Source organism: Syngnathus leptorhynchus, chromosome 7, assembly GCF_054491065.1.
Source record: "Syngnathus leptorhynchus isolate UIUO chromosome 7, UIUO_Slep, whole genome shotgun sequence".
Lineage (NCBI taxonomy): Eukaryota > Metazoa > Chordata > Actinopteri > Syngnathiformes > Syngnathidae > Syngnathus > Syngnathus leptorhynchus.
In genome coordinates, this window is record NC_141201.1 from 16,105,885 (window position 1) to 16,130,012 (window position 24,128).

The following is a 24,128-nucleotide window of genomic DNA, read 5'->3' on the forward strand; positions in this document are numbered from 1 at the left end:
AAGCACAATTAACTAATAAACAATTAATGGTTAGTTATTAAATATATAAACGTATTTTGGATCATATTTATGATTAGCTTTCAAAATTTGCTCTGATTAACGTTTAGTAGGCATAACTTTAGGCACGGTTTATCTCAACTCACGTAAGTTATCTTTGTATTAGGATGCCTCAGCAACAACTTCCGGGTAGCTTGTGATGACCTTGCTGGGTTGATCATCATGGCGGCTATCGTTCGGTTAAGTTCTGTTTGTCGCCGAGGACTTCATCGTAAGAATACGAGCCTAGTTTGCAATGTTCTGTCTGTTTTGAATTTGTTCGCGCATTAGGCAGACCTTTCAACAGCTATGCTGTTTAATAGTTGCCGTGTCGGATGGTTCTGATGTGTTGAAACATGCTACCCAGAAATCAGTGACGCTGTACTCAAGTTCATGACTTTAGTGAAGCGAGCTTTTTCCATATCATTTGAATCACCCTCTAAGGCATTTTATATCGCTGTATAGCAAGTTAACAACATTGACACTAATCAACTATTATAAGTGATCCGCGAATAGAGAAATATAGCGTTTCTGGAAAGATGTCAGGAATCTCAAGATAAATCATGAGACGACGTTCAATGTTAGGATTCATTTTTCATCCCGGCACAGATTACCGTTCTCAGAAAGGGTTTTTTATTGAGTGATCCGAGTGTTTCAAATACATGCACTGTGTAAACTAGAAGACTATGATTCACACCTTTGGAGCAATAATTGATGATTCTGTACTACATGTATCTAAATAAGTAGTATTTTATTTCGTGTGGCAAAGTAAGCAAGGTCAATGTATTCTCGGCAATTTAATTGCAATCCCCTTGGGCAGTGTTCAACTATTGGCTGGCAATGCTCATTTAAGTTTTCATCTAACTAGGTTCAAATCCTCCTCATTCAGATACAAGCATACAATTGCATTAGAAAATCATTGCATGTCTGTACGATATCCATATTGCATATGCCACTATCGTGATATTGTGTTTTTTTTAAATATATATTAGGAAGTGATAATCGAGCTAATCTCTGTAACAGAATATGTTTGTGTTCACTCTTTAAAACAGTTGTCTTAATAATGATCTGTTTTAAAACTGTGTTGATAATACATGCATTACTTTATATATATGTATTTATTTATTTTTTTCTTTCCCCCCCAGCTCTGATCTACCAAAGCACCTTGCTGGCAAGGCCGTTGGTGGTACCACACAAACATCAGGAGCAGACTTATCTACTCACTGCAAGGATCCATGCATCTCAAACCTTAAATGGTCAGTATACAAGTGCTGTCTGTTGTTGGAATTTATTTCTAATTTAACTTGAACGCGAGTTACTAATCTGACTCCAATTTGTGACCTTACCCAACTGCCACTCATCCAACAATTTGCGCGCTCGTTCTGCAATAGAAAGGTATCAGGAAGCTGGCATTTTCACACACGAGTGGATTTATTCCTAACACACAAATCTAATCCATCACCTGGGTCTCGGGTCCCTCTCAATACACCTCTGTACGTCTCTGTTCCCACCAGCAGACGTACTCTACTTCCGAGTTGCCCAGCCATTAATTATACTACACAATATGCAAATGGCACATAAACAAAGGCATTCTGTCATTATTCTATTGGCTATGTGTACACTGCATTTAACTTTAGCTTGCTCTTATTGGTCTTTCTTCTTCTGCAGAATCATTTGCTCGCTCCTCCTGGTTGTAGTTTTCCATACAGGGTCCCCTAGTTGTTATCTCCCCGCTGCCCCTGGGTCATCCTGTACTCCTTGCTGCTCCTGCGTCATTGTTTAATCTGGAACATTTCATTCGTGCACATCCTTGCCCACATATCTTGTTTTGTCTCCATCGTCACACACTCAGCACTTTACAGATTCGTACTCTCATACACAAGATGTCTAATGAACTACTTTAAGATCAAACTCTTATATTCCTTTAATCCCTCTCATGACCTCAGACCACTGAGGTCATCACTCGAATACCTTGTTTTATTGTTAAACACAAAATTTCATACCCTCCTCATGGCCTCAGGTCCCTGAGGCCACCTTCACATACTCACATCCCGGAGGGCCACAGCTGTCTCCGCCTCCTGGGGGTCCTTCTGAGGGATCATCATGTACTGGCCACCCGGAGGGAGTGGCCCCAACGTGCGTTCAATTGTCTTAACAGTTAATGATCTGATACATGGAATACAGCAACATCCGCATAACACCATAATAGCAGCAAACACAGCGATAGAAATCAGTACTGATGCAATCAAGCTTTTATATTTGCCAAAGACGTTTAACCAGTCAGAGTACCAACTGGTGTCCACACCTGAGTGCTCCTTCATTTTGTTACTTAGCGTGCGCAGACCCTCCAATGCCTTAGTGAGCCGACCGTCAGGAGACGTATTGTTGGGAATCAGAGTACAGCACTGATCCCCAAAAATACCACAGACTCCTCCTCTTTCCGCTAACACCATATCTAAACCTATTCTATTTTGGAATGCCATAAGAGACGTGGCTGCTAATTGCTCATGCACTGCCTGGAGTGCCGAGGTGGTGAAGTTCGCCAATCGTTGGACATTGTAGTGGACATAATTAATCCGGTCCACATTTTTGTTTACTGTAATGAGCAGGAAAATACTCTCCCATCCTGCCGCCACTTGATTCACCAATTTGTATTCATCAGGAACCCCTCTCGGAACTCCAATTGCATCTATGTACGTGGGGTCTCCTGTATTCAACCATTCTTGCATGTCCTTTTTCCTCCTCACAAGGAAGGGGATTCTTCCCCACCGTCCAACGCCTTCCCAATTTATTCTGGACACGTCTAATGCTGTCACACTAATTGGCATGATCAGCGTTACTAGGGCGCACTTACCTGAGGCATTGGAGGGAAGGAAGCCTATCGTACAACACTTTTGCTCCACACCACAGCCAAACATCAGCACGAGCGAGAGGGATTCCTGCTGGCAAAGACACATTTTCATTACACCATGACTCCTGGATATTTCCAATCCCAGGGCCAGTCCTTGTACCGTGGTTGATAATTGTCCAATTTATCTAACAAATCAAGCCATTGTTGAGTCCAGTTGAAAATTGTCACCCAAGCTTTCACCTGTGTCAGTTGTTTACACTTCAGATTTAGCAGTAGTTGTTGTGTCTGTGTCAGCGTCTTACCACCATCTTGCTCTGCTTCTTACCATACCGTTCCATTGCAGGACTGATACACCATCACTCGTTCTTCTTTCGCTCCATCACTTCTGAAAATAGTCAATAAAGTTAAACATTTGCATCGTCGTCGTCGTTGTTCAGACACTTTCGAGTCCGACTTGGATCCAATTCTCGCCATTGTCACATTCCCTCTCTTGACCTGCCTGTTCGGGCGGTCAACCTTTAAGCCCACCATTGGCAGGCACTGTGCCACTGTGTCCTCCAAACCTTTGTCTGCTTCCTTCGGCCATCGATATTGAGGACGGCGGACCGGACTGGAGCAATCAACTTCCAGTTGGATCGGCTGAACCGTATGACAAAAACCAAATGGACCCTGTGACCACAAGGTCTGTGGCATTTGATCCAGCATCACCTGTGCAGACTCATGGTCCGTCTGTTCCCGCCCATGATGGCGGTCCAGAAAGACCAATTCAAGGTCTGACTCATCTACCATTTTTGCCATTATCCTGTAACTTTTGGTTGCGGCCGAATGCCACCCATCTGGAATCTCAGTCATCATCCAGTCATGTTGTTGTGTTAATCGTTTCACCATAGGCCCCAATTGGCGGGGCTCATGGCCTGGCGACACAGCCAGTGACACGTGCGGCAAACCTTCCTCACTCATTCGATACCATTGCTCTTGCTCCGGCGACAACTGTACATATGCTGCCACCCCCTCGGGGCCCACAAAGATGCATGGTGATTGTAATGTCCAATCATCTCCCTCAATTTCTTCAAACGCATCTCTATATATCTCATCTGATTCTCTATCATAATATAGAGTGCAATGCAATGGATCCACTGGGGGGTGGTACGGTGCCAATGCCTGGATCCATGGTTTCCACAGGAGGTACGTGGAGTAGACACCTCTCCCAAACGGAGTCTCAGGATTCAATCTCGCCCAGTAGATTCGTGCCGTTTCTGGTACTGTGGGGAGTGGTGCCATCAACCACTGACCCTGAGGTGTCACAGGCTGGGAGCATTCCAGAACCTGTCCGTCAGGAAATGTCACTGTAAGTCCCTTCTCGCCGCACAGAATCTGGGCTCTCAATGCTGACATGTCTCTGCCCATCAAGTTGATGGGTGTGTCCATTGCATGAACATATGAATGATATAGTTTCTGTCCGGTGTTTGTGATTTCCGTTTTCAATGGTCGAGTGAAGGGCAGAGTCTGAGGACGTCCCGAGAAGCCGACCAACGTTGTAACTCGTTTCGACAACGCTGTACTTGGCCGTGGCATGTTGATCGATGAATGTGTTGCTCCAGTGTCCATCAACATCTGGACCGGAGTGTCTGCCACTGTCAACCGAAGCATTGGCTCTGCCTGGCCTGTGCTTCCCGAGCTTCCCAGGCCCCACTATTCGTCCGGGCCATACCACGGGTCGGCTTGGTAACACTGCCCATGTGGATTCGGCTGTGGCCCCGGGCGGGGCTGCTGTGGTCCACTTTGGTGTGGTGGCCCTGCTTGCTGGTTCTGCTGCTCCGCCCCTGCTGGTGGTGGGTTGCCATTACAATCTCGCGCCCAGTGATCAGGGGCCCCGCAGTTGAAGCAAGTCCCTGGAGCGAACCAATTCCGCCCCAGTCCTGGGAGGGCGCCTTAACCTCGCCCTCTGTATCCACCACGGAACCCTTGGCCTCAGCCCCGTCCAGCTCCCACTGGAGTCTGATACATCTGTTTTTGTTTAACCTTTTCTTGTTTTGCCTCACCATGCAACTTTGCCAACTGTAATTTAACCAAACTAGTCGCCAGAGCGTCAGTTTCCTTTTGATCTTTATTTGCTTTTTCCATGTAGATGCGGCAATGGTGTATCAAATGCCTCTTGAATCTCGGTTCCGGACAGACCAAATGTCCAGATCAACTCTCATGATCGCTTGCACCTCATTTGGGAGGCCGTTCAGCATCGCCGTCCTGAACATCATCTTAGCTTCAGGGTAGTTGCCTGGGTGTTTACCTGTGGTCTCAATCCACATTCATTTTAAAGATATTAATTTCATTCTTTAACATCTACATTGGTTGTTGACAAAGTACACAAATAAACAACATACTTTCTCCATGGCCAGATGCATGCAACACAGTAGCTCACCCTGCAAAGGCCAAATAGATCTTTTTAAATCAACACAATGCAGCATAATTTTGGGAGTGTTCTATATAAATTGCCAACTAATCTCTCATCTCTTCTCACAAATACCATATTGTTAAAGTTAACAAAACCGCAACCCTGATGGCCACCTAACATGCAATAACGTATTACTACATACGATTACATTATCATTTAATTTGACACATCTTTCCAAATTGCTTTTGTTTTGCGTTGCAAATCAGATAGACTACAGTCTAATAAATTCTTTTTATTTACCTATTTTAGCCAATTTCATCCTTTTAACACATAACACTGACAGCACACAGACAACACAAAAAACAGCAAAGACACAGCTCACAAACAATAAAAACAAATAATGCTGCGCTAACGTCATAGAGGATGACGTTTTGGTTATATTTTCTCATCAGTGCCTTTTATCCTTTATGCAAATGTGCATCACTCTTCTTCAAACCTTCTCTGAAAAACTCACACTTTCTCTGCCTCACCCGCAGCCATAGCAAAAAGTGGACATGATACACCAGATATCTAAATAAATATATTAATGTTATAACAAGCTGCTTTTTTTTTTTTTACCTGGCGTGAATTTGGGAAAATTCACATTTTAATATTCCATTGTTTGGCTTGAGCACTTTCATTGATCAGCTGCCATTTTTAATTTATTTAAGTCGTTTGGAAACATTTACTCCTCTGTGTAAAAATAACCCCCTAATTATTTCATTCACTGCTTTTACCAAGCAAATGTTTAAACATGTAACCCAGAAAACTCTTCTCCTTTTTTGTTTCTGAAGAGCTGAATAAGAAAACCCTTGAACCCTTATTTACTGAAAAATGACTTGTGACCCGTGTGAGGGGGGACGTGGCATCAATGTTGATTGCCCACAGGCTGGCCTTTTCCTGCAACAATCATGATGCCGGCCCACCACACACACACACACGAGCATAGCACAGACCCATGACTACGCGCAAGCGCAGGCACGCTCCTCAATCTCACCCTCTCAAAGGGCAGGCCTACTTTACTGTTCCCCTTCATCATGTTCACATTCAACATCTTTCACTGTCTTCTACACAACATTTGTTGTCTATTATTCTCATCCTATCAGGCCACCTTTCTAGTCACTTTCTGTCACACACTTTATAGTCTCTACTGCCACACATCTTATTTTCTCTACTGCCACACCTCGATCATCTTAGTTTCTCCAACCAACTTAAACATACTCATCGTCTACTTCTCAACTTCCCTATTATCGCTCAACAGGCTCCTGAACATTCTCCATGACTAATTTCTTCCATAGGACACACATCTCACACACCCACACATACACACGCACGCACACACCCTACACACACGTTTGGCGCACAACATAAAAGACCACAAAGACCACACTAAGAACACCTTTTTGCTCATCTTACTTGTCTGATTTATTCTCTATTTTACTTTTAGACGCTTTTTGTAATTCTTTTCCTTTTATTTTGCAAATTTTAACTTGTGTTTCTCTCTTACTTTTTCCTTTAACGCGAATATCTCCTGTACATTTAAGATAATTTCCGTTTCTTCTTTTTTTTTTTTTTTTTTTTTTTTTTTTTTTCTCTCAGCCAGGTTCCCATTCTGTTACATGGGTTTGATCCGTTTATCTAGATTTTTATTTCAATCAGGATCCTGCCTTTCACTTATTTCTTACTTTTTCTTCCATTAATTTGAAGGGACCCTTAATTTGAAGGGACCTTTAATTTGGAGGGACCCTTAATTTGGGGGGACCCTTAATTTGGAGGGACCCTTAATTTGGAGGGACCCTTAATTTGGAGGGACCCTTAATTTGGAGGGACCCTTAATTTGGAGGGACCCGAGACCATTATCCCACTTCCTCTTATCCGCCTTCTTTAAATCCACTCGTGTGTCTCCCAACCACTTTTTACGCAGAATATTTCTAGTTTCCACACTCTCACTCCCACTCACACTGCTTTCACACTGATACGTAAATCCCAGATTTTAAACCGTATCGTAACCACGAATAGTTCCAAACTATTCTAGTAGGTAAATCCCAGATTTTATACCCTACTAAGTCCACACTTGTACTAATACGTAAATCCCAGATTTTAAACCGTATAGTAACCGCAAATAGTTCCAAACTATTCTAGTAGGTAAATCCCAGATTTTATACCCTACTACACACTTTCACTGTTCCGCTCATCCTTCCTCTTGTAATTTAGCGTTGTCAATGTGCAGAATTTGAAAAGGAATCTGCTTACCTTATCTCACTGTGGGCCCAAGAGCAAAGACGGTCGGACGTGTGGCGTCTTTATCAGGTCGTCACCTGGTGTGGACGTGGGTCCCAGACCCAGAGTCCCAGACTCTTGTGGTTACCGAAGTCCCAGACTTCTTTAGAGTCCCAGACTCTTTTATCTCTCTTGCATCACGTCACCACTTTTCACACAAAAGAATTTTAGTTTCCACACTCACACTCCCACTCACACTGATACGTAAATCCCAGATTTTAAACCGTATCGTAACCACGAATAGTTCCAAACTATTCTAGTAGGTAAATCCCAGATTTTATACCCTACTAAGTCCACACTTGTACTAATACGTAAATCCCAGATTTTAAACCGTATAGTAACCGCAAATAGTTCCAAACTATTCTAGTAGGTAAATCCCAGATTTTATACCCTACTACACACTTTCACTGTTCCGCTCATCCTTCCTCTTATAATTTAGCGTTGTCAATATGCAGAATTTGAAAAGGAATCTGCTTACCTTGTCTCACTGTGGGCCCAAGAGGAAAGACGGTCGGACGTGTGGCGTCTTTATCAGGTCGTCACCTGGTGTGGACGTGGGTCCCAGACCCAGAGTCCCAGACTCTTGTGGTTACCGAAGTCCCAGACTTCTTTAGAGTCCCAGACTCTTTTACCTCTCTTGCATCACGTCGGGGTCACCATAAATTGTTGGAATTTATTTCTAATTTAACTTGAACGCGAGTTACTAATCTGACTCCAATTTGTGACCTTACCCAACTGCCACTCATCCAACAATTTGCGCGCTCGTTCTGCAATAGAAAGGTATCAGGAAGCTGGCATTTTCACACACGAGTGGATTTATTCCTAACACACAAATCTAATCCATCACCTGGGTCTCGGGTCCCTCTCAATACACCTCTGTACGTCTCTGTTCCCACCAGCAGACGTACTCTACTTCCGAGTTGCCCAGCCATTAATTATACTAAACAATATGCAAATGGCACATAAACAAAGGCATTCTGTCATTATTCTATTGGCTATGTGTACACTGCATTTAACTTTAGCTTGCTCTTATTGGTCTTTCTTCTTCTGCAGAATCATTTGCTCGCTCCTCCTGGTTGTAGTTTTCCATACAGGGTCCCCTAGTTGTTATCTCCCCGCTGCCCCTGGGTCATCCTGTACTCCTTGCTGCTCCTGCGTCATTGTTTAATCTGGAACATTTCATTCGTGCACATCCTTGCCCACATATCTTGTTTTGTCTCCATCGTCACACACTCAGCACTTTACAGATTCATACTCTCATACACAAGATGTCTAATGAACTACTTTAAGATCAAACTCTTATATTCCTTTAATCCCTCTCATGACCTCAGACCACTGAGGTCATCACTCGAATACCTTGTTTTATTGTTAAACACAAAATTTCATACCCTCCTCATGGCCTCAGGTCCCTGAGGCCACCTTCACATACTCACATCCCGGAGGGCCACAGCTGTCTCCGCCTCCTGGGGGTCCTTCTGAGGGATCATCATGTACTGGCCACCCGGAGGGAGTGGCCCCAACGTGCGTTCAATTGTCTTAACAGTTAATGATCTGATACATGGAATACAGCAACATCCGCATAACACCATAATAGCAGCAAACACAGCGATAGAAATCAGTACTGATGCAATCAAGCTTTTATATTTGCCAAAGACGTTTAACCAGTCAGAGTACCAACTGGTGTCCACACCTGAGTGCTCCTTCATTTTGTTACTTAGCGTGCGCAGACCCTCCAATGCCTTAGTGAGCCGACCGTCAGGAGACGTATTGTTGGGAATCAGAGTACAGCACTGATCCCCAAAAATACCACAGACTCCTCCTCTTTCCGCTAACACCATATCTAAACCTATTCTATTTTGGAATGCCATAAGAGACGTGGCTGCTAATTGCTCATGCACTGCCTGGAGTGCCGAGGTGGTGAAGTTCGCCAATCGTTGGACATTGTAGTGGACATAATTAATCCGGTCCACATTTTTGTTTACTGTAATGAGCAGGAAAATACTCTCCCATCCTGCCGCCACTTGATTCACCAATTTGTATTCATCAGGAACCCCTCTCGGAACTCCAATTGCATCTATGTACGTGGGGTCTCCTGTATTCAACCATTCTTGCATGTCCTTTTTCCTCCTCACAAGGAAGGGGATTCTTCCCCACCGTCCAACGCCTTCCCAATTTATTCTGGACACGTCTAATGCTGTCACACTAATTGGCATGATCAGCGTTACTAGGGCGCACTTACCTGAGGCATTGGAGGGAAGGAAGCCTATCGTACAACACTTTTGCTCCACACCACAGCCAAACATCAGCACGAGCGAGAGGGATTCCTGCTGGCAAAGACACATTTTCATTACACCATGACTCCTGGATATTTCCAATCCCAGGGCCAGTCCTTGTACCGTGGTTGATAATTGTCCAATTTATCTAACAAATCAAGCCATTGTTGAGTCCAGTTGAAAATTGTCACCCAAGCTTTCACCTGTGTCAGTTGTTTACACTTCAGATTTAGCAGTAGTTGTTGTGTCTGTGTCAGCGTCTTACCACCATCTTGCTCTGCTTCTTACCATACCGTTCCATTGCAGGACTGATACACCATCACTCGTTCTTCTTTCGCTCCATCACTTCTGAAAATAGTCAATAAAGTTAAACATTTGCATCGTCGTCGTCGTTGTTCAGACACTTTCGAGTCCGACTTGGATCCAATTCTCGCCATTGTCACATTCCCTCTCTTGACCTGCCTGTTCGGGCGGTCAACCTTTAAGCCCACCATTGGCAGGCACTGTGCCACTGTGTCCTCCAAACCTTTGTCTGCTTCCTTCGGCCATCGATATTGAGGACGGCGGACCGGACTGGAGCAATCAACTTCCAGTTGGATCGGCTGAACCGTATGACAAAAACCAAATGGACCCTGTGACCACAAGGTCTGTGGCATTTGATCCAGCATCACCTGTGCAGACTCATGGTCCGTCTGTTCCCGCCCATGATGGCGGTCCAGAAAGACCAATTCAAGGTCTGACTCATCTACCATTTTTGCCATTATCCTGTAACTTTTGGTTGCGGCCGAATGCCACCCATCTGGAATCTCAGTCATCATCCAGTCATGTTGTTGTGTTAATCGTTTCACCATAGGCCCCAATTGGCGGGGCTCATGGCCTGGCGACACAGCCAGTGACACGTGCGGCAAACCTTCCTCACTCATTCGATACCATTGCTCTTGCTCCGGCGACAACTGTACATATGCTGCCACCCCCTCGGGGCCCACAAAGATGCATGGTGATTGTAATGTCCAATCATCTCCCTCAATTTCTTCAAACGCATCTCTATATATCTCATCTGATTCTCTATCATAATATAGAGTGCAATGCAATGGATCCACTGGGGGGTGGTACGGTGCCAATGCCTGGATCCATGGTTTCCACAGGAGGTACGTGGAGTAGACACCTCTCCCAAACGGAGTCTCAGGATTCAATCTCGCCCAGTAGATTCGTGCCGTTTCTGGTACTGTGGGGAGTGGTGCCATCAACCACTGACCCTGAGGTGTCACAGGCTGGGAGCATTCCAGAACCTGTCCGTCAGGAAATGTCACTGTAAGTCCCTTCTCGCCGCACAGAATCTGGGCTCTCAATGCTGACATGTCTCTGCCCATCAAGTTGATGGGTGTGTCCATTGCATGAACATATGAATGATATAGTTTCTGTCCGGTGTTTGTGATTTCCGTTTTCAATGGTCGAGTGAAGGGCAGAGTCTGAGGACGTCCCGAGAAGCCGACCAACGTTGTAACTCGTTTCGACAACGCTGTACTTGGCCGTGGCATGTTGATCGATGAATGTGTTGCTCCAGTGTCCATCAACATCTGGACCGGAGTGTCTGCCACTGTCAACCGAAGCATTGGCTCTGCCTGGCCTGTGCTTCCCGAGCTTCCCAGGCCCCACTATTCGTCCGGGCCATACCACGGGTCGGCTTGGTAACACTGCCCATGTGGATTCGGCTGTGGCCCCGGGCGGGGCTGCTGTGGTCCACTTTGGTGTGGTGGCCCTGCTTGCTGGTTCTGCTGCTCCGCCCCTGCTGGTGGTGGGTTGCCATTACAATCTCGCGCCCAGTGATCAGGGGCCCCGCAGTTGAAGCAAGTCCCTGGAGCGAACCAATTCCGCCCCAGTCCTGGGAGGGCGCCTTAACCTCGCCCTCTGTATCCACCACGGAACCCTTGGCCTCAGCCCCGTCCAGCTCCCACTGGAGTCTGATACATCTGTTTTTGTTTAACCTTTTCTTGTTTTGCCTCACCATGCAACTTTGCCAACTGTAATTTAACCAAACTAGTCGCCAGAGCGTCAGTTTCCTTTTGATCTTTATTTGCTTTTTCCATGTAGATGCGGCAATGGTGTATCAAATGCCTCTTGAATCTCGGTTCCGGACAGACCAAATGTCCAGATCAACTCTCATGATCGCTTGCACCTCATTTGGGAGGCCGTTCAGCATCGCCGTCCTGAACATCATCTTAGCTTCAGGGTAGTTGCCTGGGTGTTTACCTGTGGTCTCAATCCACATTCATTTTAAAGATATTAATTTCATTCTTTAACATCTACATTGGTTGTTGACAAAGTACACAAATAAACAACATACTTTCTCCATGGCCAGATGCATGCAACACAGTAGCTCACCCTGCAAAGGCCAAATAGATCTTTTTAAATCAACACAATGCAGCATAATTTTGGGAGTGTTCTATATAAATTGCCAACTAATCTCTCATCTCTTCTCACAAATACCATATTGTTAAAGTTAACAAAACCGCAACCCTGATGGCCACCTAACATGCAATAACGTATTACTACATACGATTACATTATCATTTAATTTGACATATCTTTCCAAATTGCTTTTGTTTTGCGTTGCAAATCAGATAGACTACAGTCTAATAAATTCTTTTTATTTACCTATTTTAGCCAATTTCATCCTTTTAACACATAACACTGACAGCACACAGACAACACAAAAAACAGCAAAGACACAGCTCACAAACAATAAAAACAAATAATGCTGCGCTAACGTCATAGAGGATGACGTTTTGGTTATATTTTCTCATCAGTGCCTTTTATCCTTTATGCAAATGTGCATCACTCTTCTTCAAACCTTCTCTGAAAAACTCACACTTTCTCTGCCTCACCCGCAGCCATAGCAAAAAGTGGACATGATACACCAGATATCTAAATAAATATATTAATGTTATAACAAGCTGCTTTTTTTTTTTTTACCTGGCGTGAATTTGGGAAAATTCACATTTTAATATTCCATTGTTTGGCTTGAGCACTTTCATTGATCAGCTGCCATTTTTAATTTATTTAAGTCGTTTGGAAACATTTACTCCTCTGTGTAAAAATAACCCCCTAATTATTTCATTCACTGCTTTTACCAAGCAAATGTTTAAACATGTAACCCAGAAAACTCTTCTCCTTTTTTGTTTCTGAAGAGCTGAATAAGAAAACCCTTGAACCCTTATTTACTGAAAAATGACTTGTGACCCGTGTGAGGGGGGACGTGGCATCAATGTTGATTGCCCACAGGCTGGCCTTTTCCTGCAACAATCATGATGCCGGCCCACCACACACACACACACGAGCATAGCACAGACCCATGACTACGCGCAAGCGCAGGCACGCTCCTCAATCTCACCCTCTCAAAGGGCAGGCCTACTTTACTGTTCCCCTTCATCATGTTCACATTCAACATCTTTCACTGTCTTCTACACAACATTTGTTGTCTATTATTCTCATCCTATCAGGCCACCTTTCTAGTCACTTTCTGTCACACACTTTATAGTCTCTACTGCCACACATCTTATTTTCTCTACTGCCACACCTCGATCATCTTAGTTTCTCCAACCAACTTAAACATACTCATCGTCTACTTCTCAACTTCCCTATTATCGCTCAACAGGCTCCTGAACATTCTCCATGACTAATTTCTTCCATAGGACACACATCTCACACACCCACACATACACACGCACGCACACACCCTACACACACGTTTGGCGCACAACATAAAAGACCACAAAGACCACACTAAGAACACCTTTTTGCTCATCTTACTTGTCTGATTTATTCTCTATTTTACTTTTAGACGCTTTTTGTAATTCTTTTCCTTTTATTTTGCAAATTTTAACTTGTGTTTCTCTCTTACTTTTTCCTTTAACGCGAATATCTCCTGTACATTTAAGATAATTTCCGTTTCTTCTTTTTTTTTTTTTTTTTTTTTTTTTTTTTTTTTTTCTCTCAGCCAGGTTCCCATTCTGTTACATGGGTTTGATCCGTTTATCTAGATTTTTATTTCAATCAGGATCCTGCCTTTCACTTATTTCTTACTTTTTCTTCCATTAATTTGAAGGGACCCTTAATTTGAAGGGACCTTTAATTTGGAGGGACCCTTAATTTGGGGGGACCCTTAATTTGGAGGGACCCTTAATTTGGAGGGACCCTTAATTTGGAGGGACCCTTAATTTGGAGGGACCCTTAATTTGGAGGGACCCGAGACCATTATCCCACTTCCTCTTATCCGCCTTCTTTAAATCCACTCGTGTGTCTCCCAACCACTTTTTACGCAGAATATTTCTAGTTTCCACACTCTCACTCCCACTCACACTGCTTTCACACTGATACGTAAATCCCAGATTTTAAACCGTATCGTAACCACGAATAGTTCCAAACTATTCTAGTAGGTAAATCCCAGATTTTATACCCTACTAAGTCCACACTTGTACTAATACGTAAATCCCAGATTTTAAACCGTATAGTAACCGCAAATAGTTCCAAACTATTCTAGTAGGTAAATCCCAGATTTTATACCCTACTACACACTTTCACTGTTCCGCTCATCCTTCCTCTTGTAATTTAGCGTTGTCAATGTGCAGAATTTGAAAAGGAATCTGCTTACCTTATCTCACTGTGGGCCCAAGAGCAAAGACGGTCGGACGTGTGGCGTCTTTATCAGGTCGTCACCTGGTGTGGACGTGGGTCCCAGACCCAGAGTCCCAGACTCTTGTGGTTACCGAAGTCCCAGACTTCTTTAGAGTCCCAGACTCTTTTATCTCTCTTGCATCACGTCACCACTTTTCACACAAAAGAATTTTAGTTTCCACACTCACACTCCCACTCACACTGATACGTAAATCCCAGATTTTAAACCGTATCGTAACCACGAATAGTTCCAAACTATTCTAGTAGGTAAATCCCGCCATCATTTTGGTACCGTATTTTCACGTTCAAAAGGCGCACTGTAATAAAAGGCGCAGTCTCAGTTGTGTGCCATGACTGTGTTTAACACACACATAGGGCGCAACGGCTCATAGGGCCCAAGTTTTATATATACAATCCATGCCCACACTTACCCCTTTAACGTTTTCATGGCGCTCTCAACTACGGTTGGAGTCCCTTTGTCGTGCCTCCCGGAATGACAGCAAGCTTGGTGTTCATTGCTTCAATTGTTTTTTCACATCGGCTGTGACAACAGCACACACGGGGCAAAACCACGCCCACACTTCCCCCGTAAACGTTCTCATGGCAACAACACACACAAGTGTGCGTATTTAAAAATGAAGCGGGAGCAAAACTGAGTTTGGTATTCACATTTTTATTATCATCAATTAAACCCATCAAAGTCCTCATCCTCTGTTTCCAAATTGAACAGCAGCGCTAAATCTCCAACAGACATGCCAGGTTTACTTTCTTCACCGTCAGAGTCACTTTCCGTGCCGTGTGGCTCCTCGGATATGATGCTGGCTTTTACAAAAGCTCGAACAACAGTGCCAGCAGACATGTTAGCTTCATTTGCTTCACTTGTTTTTTTCTCATCGGCTGTGAGCTGGGCACGCATAGAGTCACATATCAACAGCAATGGTGATGCGTGGAAAAAAAAAACACCTGGTCTCCTTACATATGTTTGTGTGTATGTTTATAGATAACAATGAGACAGAGGACAACAGCGAGTGCTCAAGTGTGTGACTGTATTGAACCGACGCCCGTCCGTCATGACGTAACACAACACAGCAGGGCCGCTGGGGCATACCATTGTATGTGGGTGCGGGGGGTTTTCCACTCCCTCTAACATCTCCCCATATTTAGATGGTACCTTATACATTGCTTCAAGCTCCCGCAAAAAATATAAGAAACAAAACTGTTGTGCAGACCAAATTTGAATTAATTCATACTGCAAATCCACGCCCACAATTCTCCCTCTAACGTTCTCATGGCGCTCTTTAATACGTCTGCCTTACAACAACAACACACATAGGGACCATTGCATGATAGGACACATTAGCTGCACATTTTGAAGAAAATCTAAGACTTTTATCCAGGCCTAATAAACGTGAAAATACGGTAATGTTACTGTTGTGTGTCACTGTATTTTGTGCACTCAATGTGTTACTCTTATATGACTTTGTTCTTTAGTCCATTGGAATTTCTTGTGCCCTTCTCCTGACTTCTCCTAATTTTGAACAATGAGCTCCATCTGTTATGGCTTTTGCTGTAAGATGTAAGACTTCAAAAAATGTGAGGAAAAGATATCGGGATAATGGGACGTCTGCTGACTCCCATTTAACATAACTTTTGTATTTGGTTGTAAACACAACTGCATTTGTAGTTAGTAGAGGGTCATTTGTGGCACCAGATTATCTCACTTTTTTTATTTTTACCTCCCCACTCAACGATTTTGAAACAACTGACTTTGAAAAGGAAAACTTTCTTGAAAAAAAAAAATCAAATAAAACCCCCCAAATATGGCAATAATTGAATGTGCAGCATTCTCATGCTGCACTCTGTTCGTGACATTAAAATGTCATACAAAGGGATCACTGTAAATTGAACTTTTTACAATTTTCTAGTGTTAGAAATATATCTTGCTTCACTTCAACCCACCCATGATTCTATATGGCTGTGTGAAGCCATCCATGTTGTCCAGTGTAAATGAGTGTATTTGAATTGTGCCTGTTTCTTCTATTTTAAAGCGAGTGCCGACTCCAAAGCTGCCTCTCTGCACTGGACAGCTGAGCGAGTGCTGAGCATCCTGTTGCTGGCCATGGGGCCTGTTGCCTATTTTCACCCTGGCCCTGCTATTGACTACTCTCTGGCTGCTGCACTCACCCTTCATGGACACTGGTAAGGTGCAAAGAGCGGAACAAATTGGGAGTGGGAATCAAATATTAACCCACAGTGACACAATCGATTCCAACACACATTGATAAATGACATAATGGACTACGAATTACATTTCAGTACTAGAAAAGCATCTCAACCCCACCTTTTAAAAAAAAAAAAAAAAAAAAAAGAAACTATACCGCATAGTTTTGATAGTAGCACAAACCGGATTCGGTAGAAGTTGGGAAATTGTCTAAAATGTAAATAAAAACAAAATACAATGATTTGAAAATCCTTCCCGACCCATATTCAGTTGAATACACTACAAAGACAACATATTTAATGTTCAAATTGATAAACATAATTGTTTTTTGCCAAATAATAATTAGCTTTGAATTTCATGACTGCAACACGTCCAGTAGAAGTTGGGAAAGGTGGCAAAAATACTGAGAAAGCAGAGAAAAGCTCATCAAACACATATTTGGAACATCCCACATGTGATCAGGCTAATTGGGAACAGGTGGGTACCATGATTGGGGATAAAACGAGCCTCCCCAAACATGCTCAGTCATTCACAAGCAAGGATGGGGCAAGGTTCACCACTTTGTCCACAGCTGCGTGAGAAAATTGTTGAACAGTTTAAGAACAACATTTCCCATGGAATTTAGGGATTTCAACATCTACGGTACATAATATCATCAAAAGGTTCCGAGAATCTGGTGAAATCACTGCACGTAAGCGCCACGGCCGGAAACCAAGACTGAATGACCGTGACCTTCGATCCCTCAGACGGCACTACCTTAAAAACCGACGAGTGTGTAAAGGATATCACCAAATGGGCTCAGGAAAACTTTAGAAAACCACTGTCAGTAAATACAGTTCGTCACTACATCAGTAAGTGCTGGTTAAAACTCTTACCATGCAAAGCAAAAGCCGTTTATGAACAACATCCAGAAACGCTGCCGGGTTCTCTGGGCCCAAGCTCATGTAAAATGGACTGATGCACAATGGAAAAGTGTTTTGTGGTCTGATGAGTCCACTTTTAAAATTGTTTTTGGAAACACTGGATGTTGTGTCCTCCGGACCTAAGAGGAAGCGGACCATCCGGACTGTTATCAACGCAAAGTTCAAAAGCCAGCATCTGTGATGGTATGGGGTGACTTGCACTTCTGTGAAAGTTGAAAACTACATACAGATTTTGGAGCAACATATGCTGCCATCCAAGCGACGTCTTTTTCATGGACGCTGCTGCTTAGTTCAGTAATGCCAAGCCATATTCTGCATGTGCTACAACAGCGTGGCTTCGAAGTAAAAGAGTCCAGGGCCTCCCCTGGCCCGCTTGCAGTCCAGACCTGTCTCCCATTGAAAATGTGTGGCACATTATGAAGCGTAAAATAGGACAGGGAAGACCCCGGACTGTTGAACAACTGAAGTGGTTCATCAAGCATGAATGGGAAAGAATTCCACATGAAAAGCTAAGAGTCTTGTCTCTTCCAAAACGTTTGAGTGTTATTAAAAGGAAAGGTGATGTAATGAAGTGGTTAAAATGCCCTTTCCCAACTTCTACTGCACGTGTTGCAGCCATGAAATTCTAAGTGGATTATTATTTGAAAAATAAAAAAAAGTTTGAGTTTGAGCATTAAATATGTTGTCTTTGTAGTGTATTCAATTGAATATGGGTTGAAAGGGATTTTCAAATCATTGTATTTTGTTTTTATTTACATTTTACACAATTTCCCAACTTCAACCGAATCCGGTTTGTTTTTTAATAGCAGCCGCAGTGCTTTGTGGACAGTGTTTTTCTGATGGAAGGCGAGGGAACACATCCAATATGGCTGAACACCTGTCTGAATGGCATCCTCAATTTTACCAAAAATGCAAAGCTCGACAAGTTAAAATTGGACACGTAATAAGACAGTTCTATCACTATACTAAGTGAATTTTTTGTTCAGAATTTTCATTTTTTGAAAAACTAATGAGCCATTAAAAATTGCAAATACAGTGTACAATCCCCCAAATACAGAACTGGGGGTTGGATGACTACTGCCAATGCCAACATCAACAACAAAGGTATTTGACAATAAGACTTTGCTTTGGACTAAACCTTCATCTGACTCTCGGCAAGAAAGTGGGCCAGGATCATGTTTCAGTATGCTTAGCAAGGTTTCGGACAATGTCTGCCTTTTGCAAGTCAAACTGTGATGAGTGATTCATCCTTGGGCCTTGCTCAGGTCTGTTCAGCAAACATTTAACCGTCAAACCGAGAAAAGGAAGAAATCAAAAAAGGCCAGACAGTCATAGCACCGCTGTCAGCAGAAATCGGTCAAGTCCTGATAAGTTCCAGCTAGTTGCAGACCCGTAAAGATGCTTTGAGCTTAGTGTCTGAGCGATGTGCTGCTCCATCAGTTAGAGCAATCACTAGACAGCCTGGCAGGCGCAGGCCACAAATCCCAATCATGAGTGGTGATAAATCCTTCTAAGCCAAGGCCTTCGGGCCAGGTGGCTATCTTAGAAGGCCGGGTTACGTCCTCTTTGACCGCAACCAGTGAGACAAATATCCTCATGTCATTTGCTGGCGGCAGTGGTGCCATGAGGTGTAACATGACGGCGAGAGAGTTTCTTGCGTGTAGTCTGTGCCTAATCGGATTAGAAAGCTTCAGGCTCTGGAGAATGTCGGCAATAAGTGAACCCATGGAGGTCACCAACTTGGAGGGCAAAGGTGTCAAATTGTAACACTGCTCAAAAAAATTAAAGGAACACTTTGAAAACACATCAGCTTTCAATGGTGGAAAAAAAAGTTGGATATCTATACTGATATGAACAGTTTAATGTCTCAGGAACAAAAGGATGCCGCATCGTTTGATGGTAATAAAAGTTTTCAGCCTACAGAGGGCTCAGTGTATAGACACCCCAAAAATCAAAGTGAAAAAATGATGTGGCAGGCTCGTCCATTTCGCCTAAATTCAATTTCTGCAATTGAAAACTCTTTTCAATATCTTGTGTAGCCCCCACATGCTTGTATGCATGCTTGACTACGTCCCGGCATGCTCGTAATGAGACGACGGATGGTGTCTTGTGGGATGTCCTCCCAGATCTGTCTAAGGCAGGGGTGTCAAACTCATTTTGGTCTGGGGGCCGCATACAGCTTAATCTGATCGATCTCAAGGGGGCCAGACCAGTAACTCATTGCAAAATTACATAGAAGTAACAATAAGTCCACTTTTTTCTTTGTATTAGTGCAAAGGAGAAGAAGTAAATGATAAAATTGTTATATTAAATAAATTGTCCGTTTACTAAATATATTATGAACAACTTAAGAGTTTTTAAGAAAAGTATGTGCAATTTCAACAACACCTTTACTCAGTTTAACATTTATTTAAGTGCATTATGCATGAAAACTGATCACAGTGATTGTACAATGTTGCAAAACATTTAGTCACAGTTTTGTGGAACTTAAAAACACTGTCCTGCATGTTAAAATACATCAAACACATCAAAATTTAGAAATGATTTAAAACCCATTTTCCACATCTGGGAAGCAATTCTGAACACATGAATTGACTCCACACACTTGAAATCTTAAGTGGCAGCTGTTTTAAACAGAAATTTGTTTAAGTAAATTTGTCCCCTTCTTTGTTAATGCATAAAATGTATACATATAAAAAATAACTCACATACATAACATATGGCATGCATAAGAAATAATATTTTACTCAAAAAACTCTTCTGTTGTAAATCTGCTACTGACTAGCACTGACTTTCACAGCAATTACTACAGCAAACATCCACAGCTGTTTTTATAGTGCAACGTTGAAAGCAGCATTCCATAGGATTGCTCAGTATTTGCCCCTGAAACTTGGCATCTTTTAGCCTGCACAAGTGCATCAATATCAGGCATCATGTCCTGAGTAGCAGCCAATTTCAGAATCTCATTTAAGTGCTTATGTGTGAGCTTTGAGCGCAGCTTCGTTTTATTAATGTTCATTACTGAGAATGCTGTCATAATACTGTGTTACAATTTTTTTGCGTCCTTGCAACATTTTGTTCAGATTATTCAAGTGCTCTGTAATATCAACCATAAATGCAAGGTCCATCAGCCATAGTGGGCACTGTAATTCCTTAACAGGTTTTCCTTTTTTCTCCATGAATTGTCCGATTTCCCCACGTAGATCAAAGAAGCGCTTCAGCACAGCACCTCTGCTTAACCATCTTACCTCAGCCTTCAGCATGCAGTTTTTGACGAAGTCCTCCTCACAGTATGGCTTTGATGCTAATGCTATTTGGCTAGCAATTAGATAGCTGGCTTTCACCGCAGCATCACTGGCCTCTCGGCTCCGGGTGAAAACAGATTGCTGTTTCTACAGACTCACCAACATTTCATTTACCTTCTGTTTTCTCATTTCTCCGTGCAAGCGGTTGTATTTCTCACCATGCTGAGTTTCATTGTATTCCTTAAGCACCGAAACTTGCTGCATGCACACCAGGCACACAGGTTTCCCATTCACCTCCGTGAACATATAGGAAGAGGTCCATTTTTCCTGAAAAATCCGACACTCTGTGTCCACTTTTCTCTTTTTTGACAGTGACATTTCGCTGATGAGGGTGCCAGCGTCAACAGAAAAAGCGGGTAAAGGGATAGAACCAATCAGTGTTTCACTCTGCTGTTAGTTCCGCCGCAGCGCCCTAGCGGACAATATAGGAACTGCAGATTCAAAAGAAAATGAAGTTTATTCTTTTTTTTTTTTTTAATAATGCAGATTTATCCCCCGGGCCAGACTGAACCCCTTGGCGGGCCGGTTCCGGGCCAGACCAGTAACTCATTGCAAAATTACATAGAAGTAACAATAAGTCCACTTTTTTCTTTGTATTAGTGCAAAGGAGAAGAAGTAAATGATAAAATTGTTATATTAAATAAATTGTCCGTTTACTAAATATATTATGAACAACTTAAGAGTTTTTAAGAAAAGTATGTGCAATTTCAACAACACCTTTACTCAGTTTAACATTTATTTAAGTGCATTATGCATGAAAACTGATCACAGTGATTGTACAATGTTGCAAAACATTTAGTCACAGTTTTGTGGAACTTAAAAACACTGTCCTGCATGTTAAAATACATCAAACACATCAAAATTTAGAAATGATTTAAAACCCATTTTCCACATCTGGGAAGCAATTCTGAACACATGAATTGACTCCACACACTTGAAATCTTAAGTGGCAGCTGTTTTAAACAGAAATTTGTTTAAGTAAATTTGTCCCCTTCTTTGTTAATGCATAAAATGTATACATATAAAAAATAACTCACATACATAACATATGGCATGCATAAGAAATAATATTTTACTCAAAAAACTCTTCTGTTGTAAATCTGCTACTGACTAGCACTGACTTTCACAGCAATTACTACAGCAAACATCCACAGCTGTTTTTATAGTGCAACGTTGAAAGCAGCATTCCATAGGATTGCTCAGTATTTGCCCCTGAAACTTGGCATCTTTTAGCCTGCACAAGTGCATCAATATCAGGCATCATGTCCTGAGTAGCAGCCAATTTCAGAATCTCATTTAAGTGCTTATGTGTGAGCTTTGAGCGCAGCTTCGTTTTATTAATGTTCATTACTGAGAATGCTGTCATAATACTGTGTTACAATTTTTTTGCGTCCTTGCAACATTTTGTTCAGATTATTCAAGTGCTCTGTAATATCAACCATAAATGCAAGGTCCATCAGCCATAGTGGGCACTGTAATTCCTTAACAGGTTTTCCTTTTTTCTCCATGAATTGTCCGATTTCCCCACGTAGATCAAAGAAGCGCTTCAGCACAGCACCTCTGCTTAACCATCTTACCTCAGCCTTCAGCATGCAGTTTTTGACGAAGTCCTCCTCACAGTATGGCTTTGATGCTAATGCTATTTGGCTAGCAATTAGATAGCTGGCTTTCACCGCAGCATCACTGGCCTCTCGGCTCCGGGTGAAAACAGATTGCTGTTTCTACAGACTCACCAACATTTCATTTACCTTCTGTTTTCTCATTTCTCCGTGCAAGCGGTTGTATTTCTCACCATGCTGAGTTTCATTGTATTCCTTAAGCACCGAAACTTGCTGCATGCACACCAGGCACACAGGTTTCCCATTCACCTCCGTGAACATATAGGAAGAGGTCCATTTTTCCTGAAAAATCCGACACTCTGTGTCCACTTTTCTCTTTTTTGACAGTGACATTTCGCTGATGAGGGTGCCAGCGTCAACAGAAAAAGCGGGTAAAGGGATAGAACCAATCAGTGTTTCACTCTGCTGTTAGTTCCGCCGCAGCGCCCTAGCGGACAATATAGGAACTGCAGATTCAAAAGAAAATGAAGTTTATTCTTTTTTTTTTTTTTAATAATGCAGATTTATCCCCCGGGCCAGACTGAACCCCTTGGCGGGCCGGTTCCGGCCCGCGGGCTGTACGTTTGACAGCTCCTGCAAAGTCTAACGAGCAACCTGACGGCGTCTGATCGACCGAAATATTATGTCCCAAAGGTGTTCTATCAGGTTTAGATCAGGTGATCGTGAGGGCCATTCAATTGTGTCAATTCCTTCATCCTTCAGATACTGTCTGCATACTTGCCACATGAGGCCGGGAATGTCATGGATCAGGAGGAACCCAGGACCTACTGCACCAGCGTAGGGTCTGACCATGGGTGCAAGATTTCATCCCGATACCTAATGGCAGTCAGACTGCCGTTCTCTAGCCTGTAGAGGTCTGTTCGCCGGTCCATGGAAATGCCTCCCCAGACCATCACTGAGCCACCACCGAACCGGTCATGCTGAATGATGTTGCAGGCAGCATAGCGCTCTCCTTGGCTTCTCCAGACCCTTTCACGTCTATCACAGGTGCTCAGGGTAAATCTGCTCTCATCTGTGAAAAGCACAGGGCGCCAGTGGCGGACTTGCCAATTCTGGTGTTCTATGGCAAATGCCAATCGAGCTCCACGATGCTGAGTAGTGAGCATAGGGCACACTACAGGACGTCGTGCCCTGAGGCCACCCTCGTGAAGTCTGTTTCTGACTGTTTGGGCAATAACATTCACACCAGTAGCCTGCTGAAGGTCATTCTGTAGGGCTCGGGCAGTGCTCAACCTGTTCCTCCTTGCACAAAGCAGCGGATATCGGTCCTGCTGATGGGATGAGGACCGTCTACGGCCCTGTGCAGCTCTCCTAGAGTAACTGCCTGTCTCCTGGAATCTCCTCCATGCTCTGGAGATTGTACTGGGAGACACATCAAATCTTCTTGCAATAGCACGCATAGATGTGTCATCCTGGAGGAGTTGGACAATCTGCGCAACTTCAGGAGGGTTAAGAAATCGCCTCATGCTTCCAGTCAAGAGGAAGGAGCTTGAAATGGCCTCCACCTGCAAAACC

The 24,128-nt window shown here is 43.2% G+C and overlaps 1 protein-coding gene across 1 annotated transcript in view; it reads left to right on the forward strand.

The window, feature by feature from the left end:
• Positions 1-147: 147 nt before the first annotated feature.
• Positions 148-24,128, forward strand: part of sdhdb (succinate dehydrogenase complex, subunit D, integral membrane protein b) — a 30,283-nt gene continuing 6,302 nt past the window's right edge. The window contains exons 1-3 of the mRNA XM_085916926.1: positions 148-268; positions 1,182-1,292; positions 16,594-16,744. Coding sequence (XP_085773052.1) covers positions 220-268; positions 1,182-1,292; positions 16,594-16,744 — 311 coding nt within the window. The 5' untranslated portion in view covers positions 148-219. The remainder of the gene's footprint in view (positions 269-1,181; positions 1,293-16,593; positions 16,745-24,128) is intronic.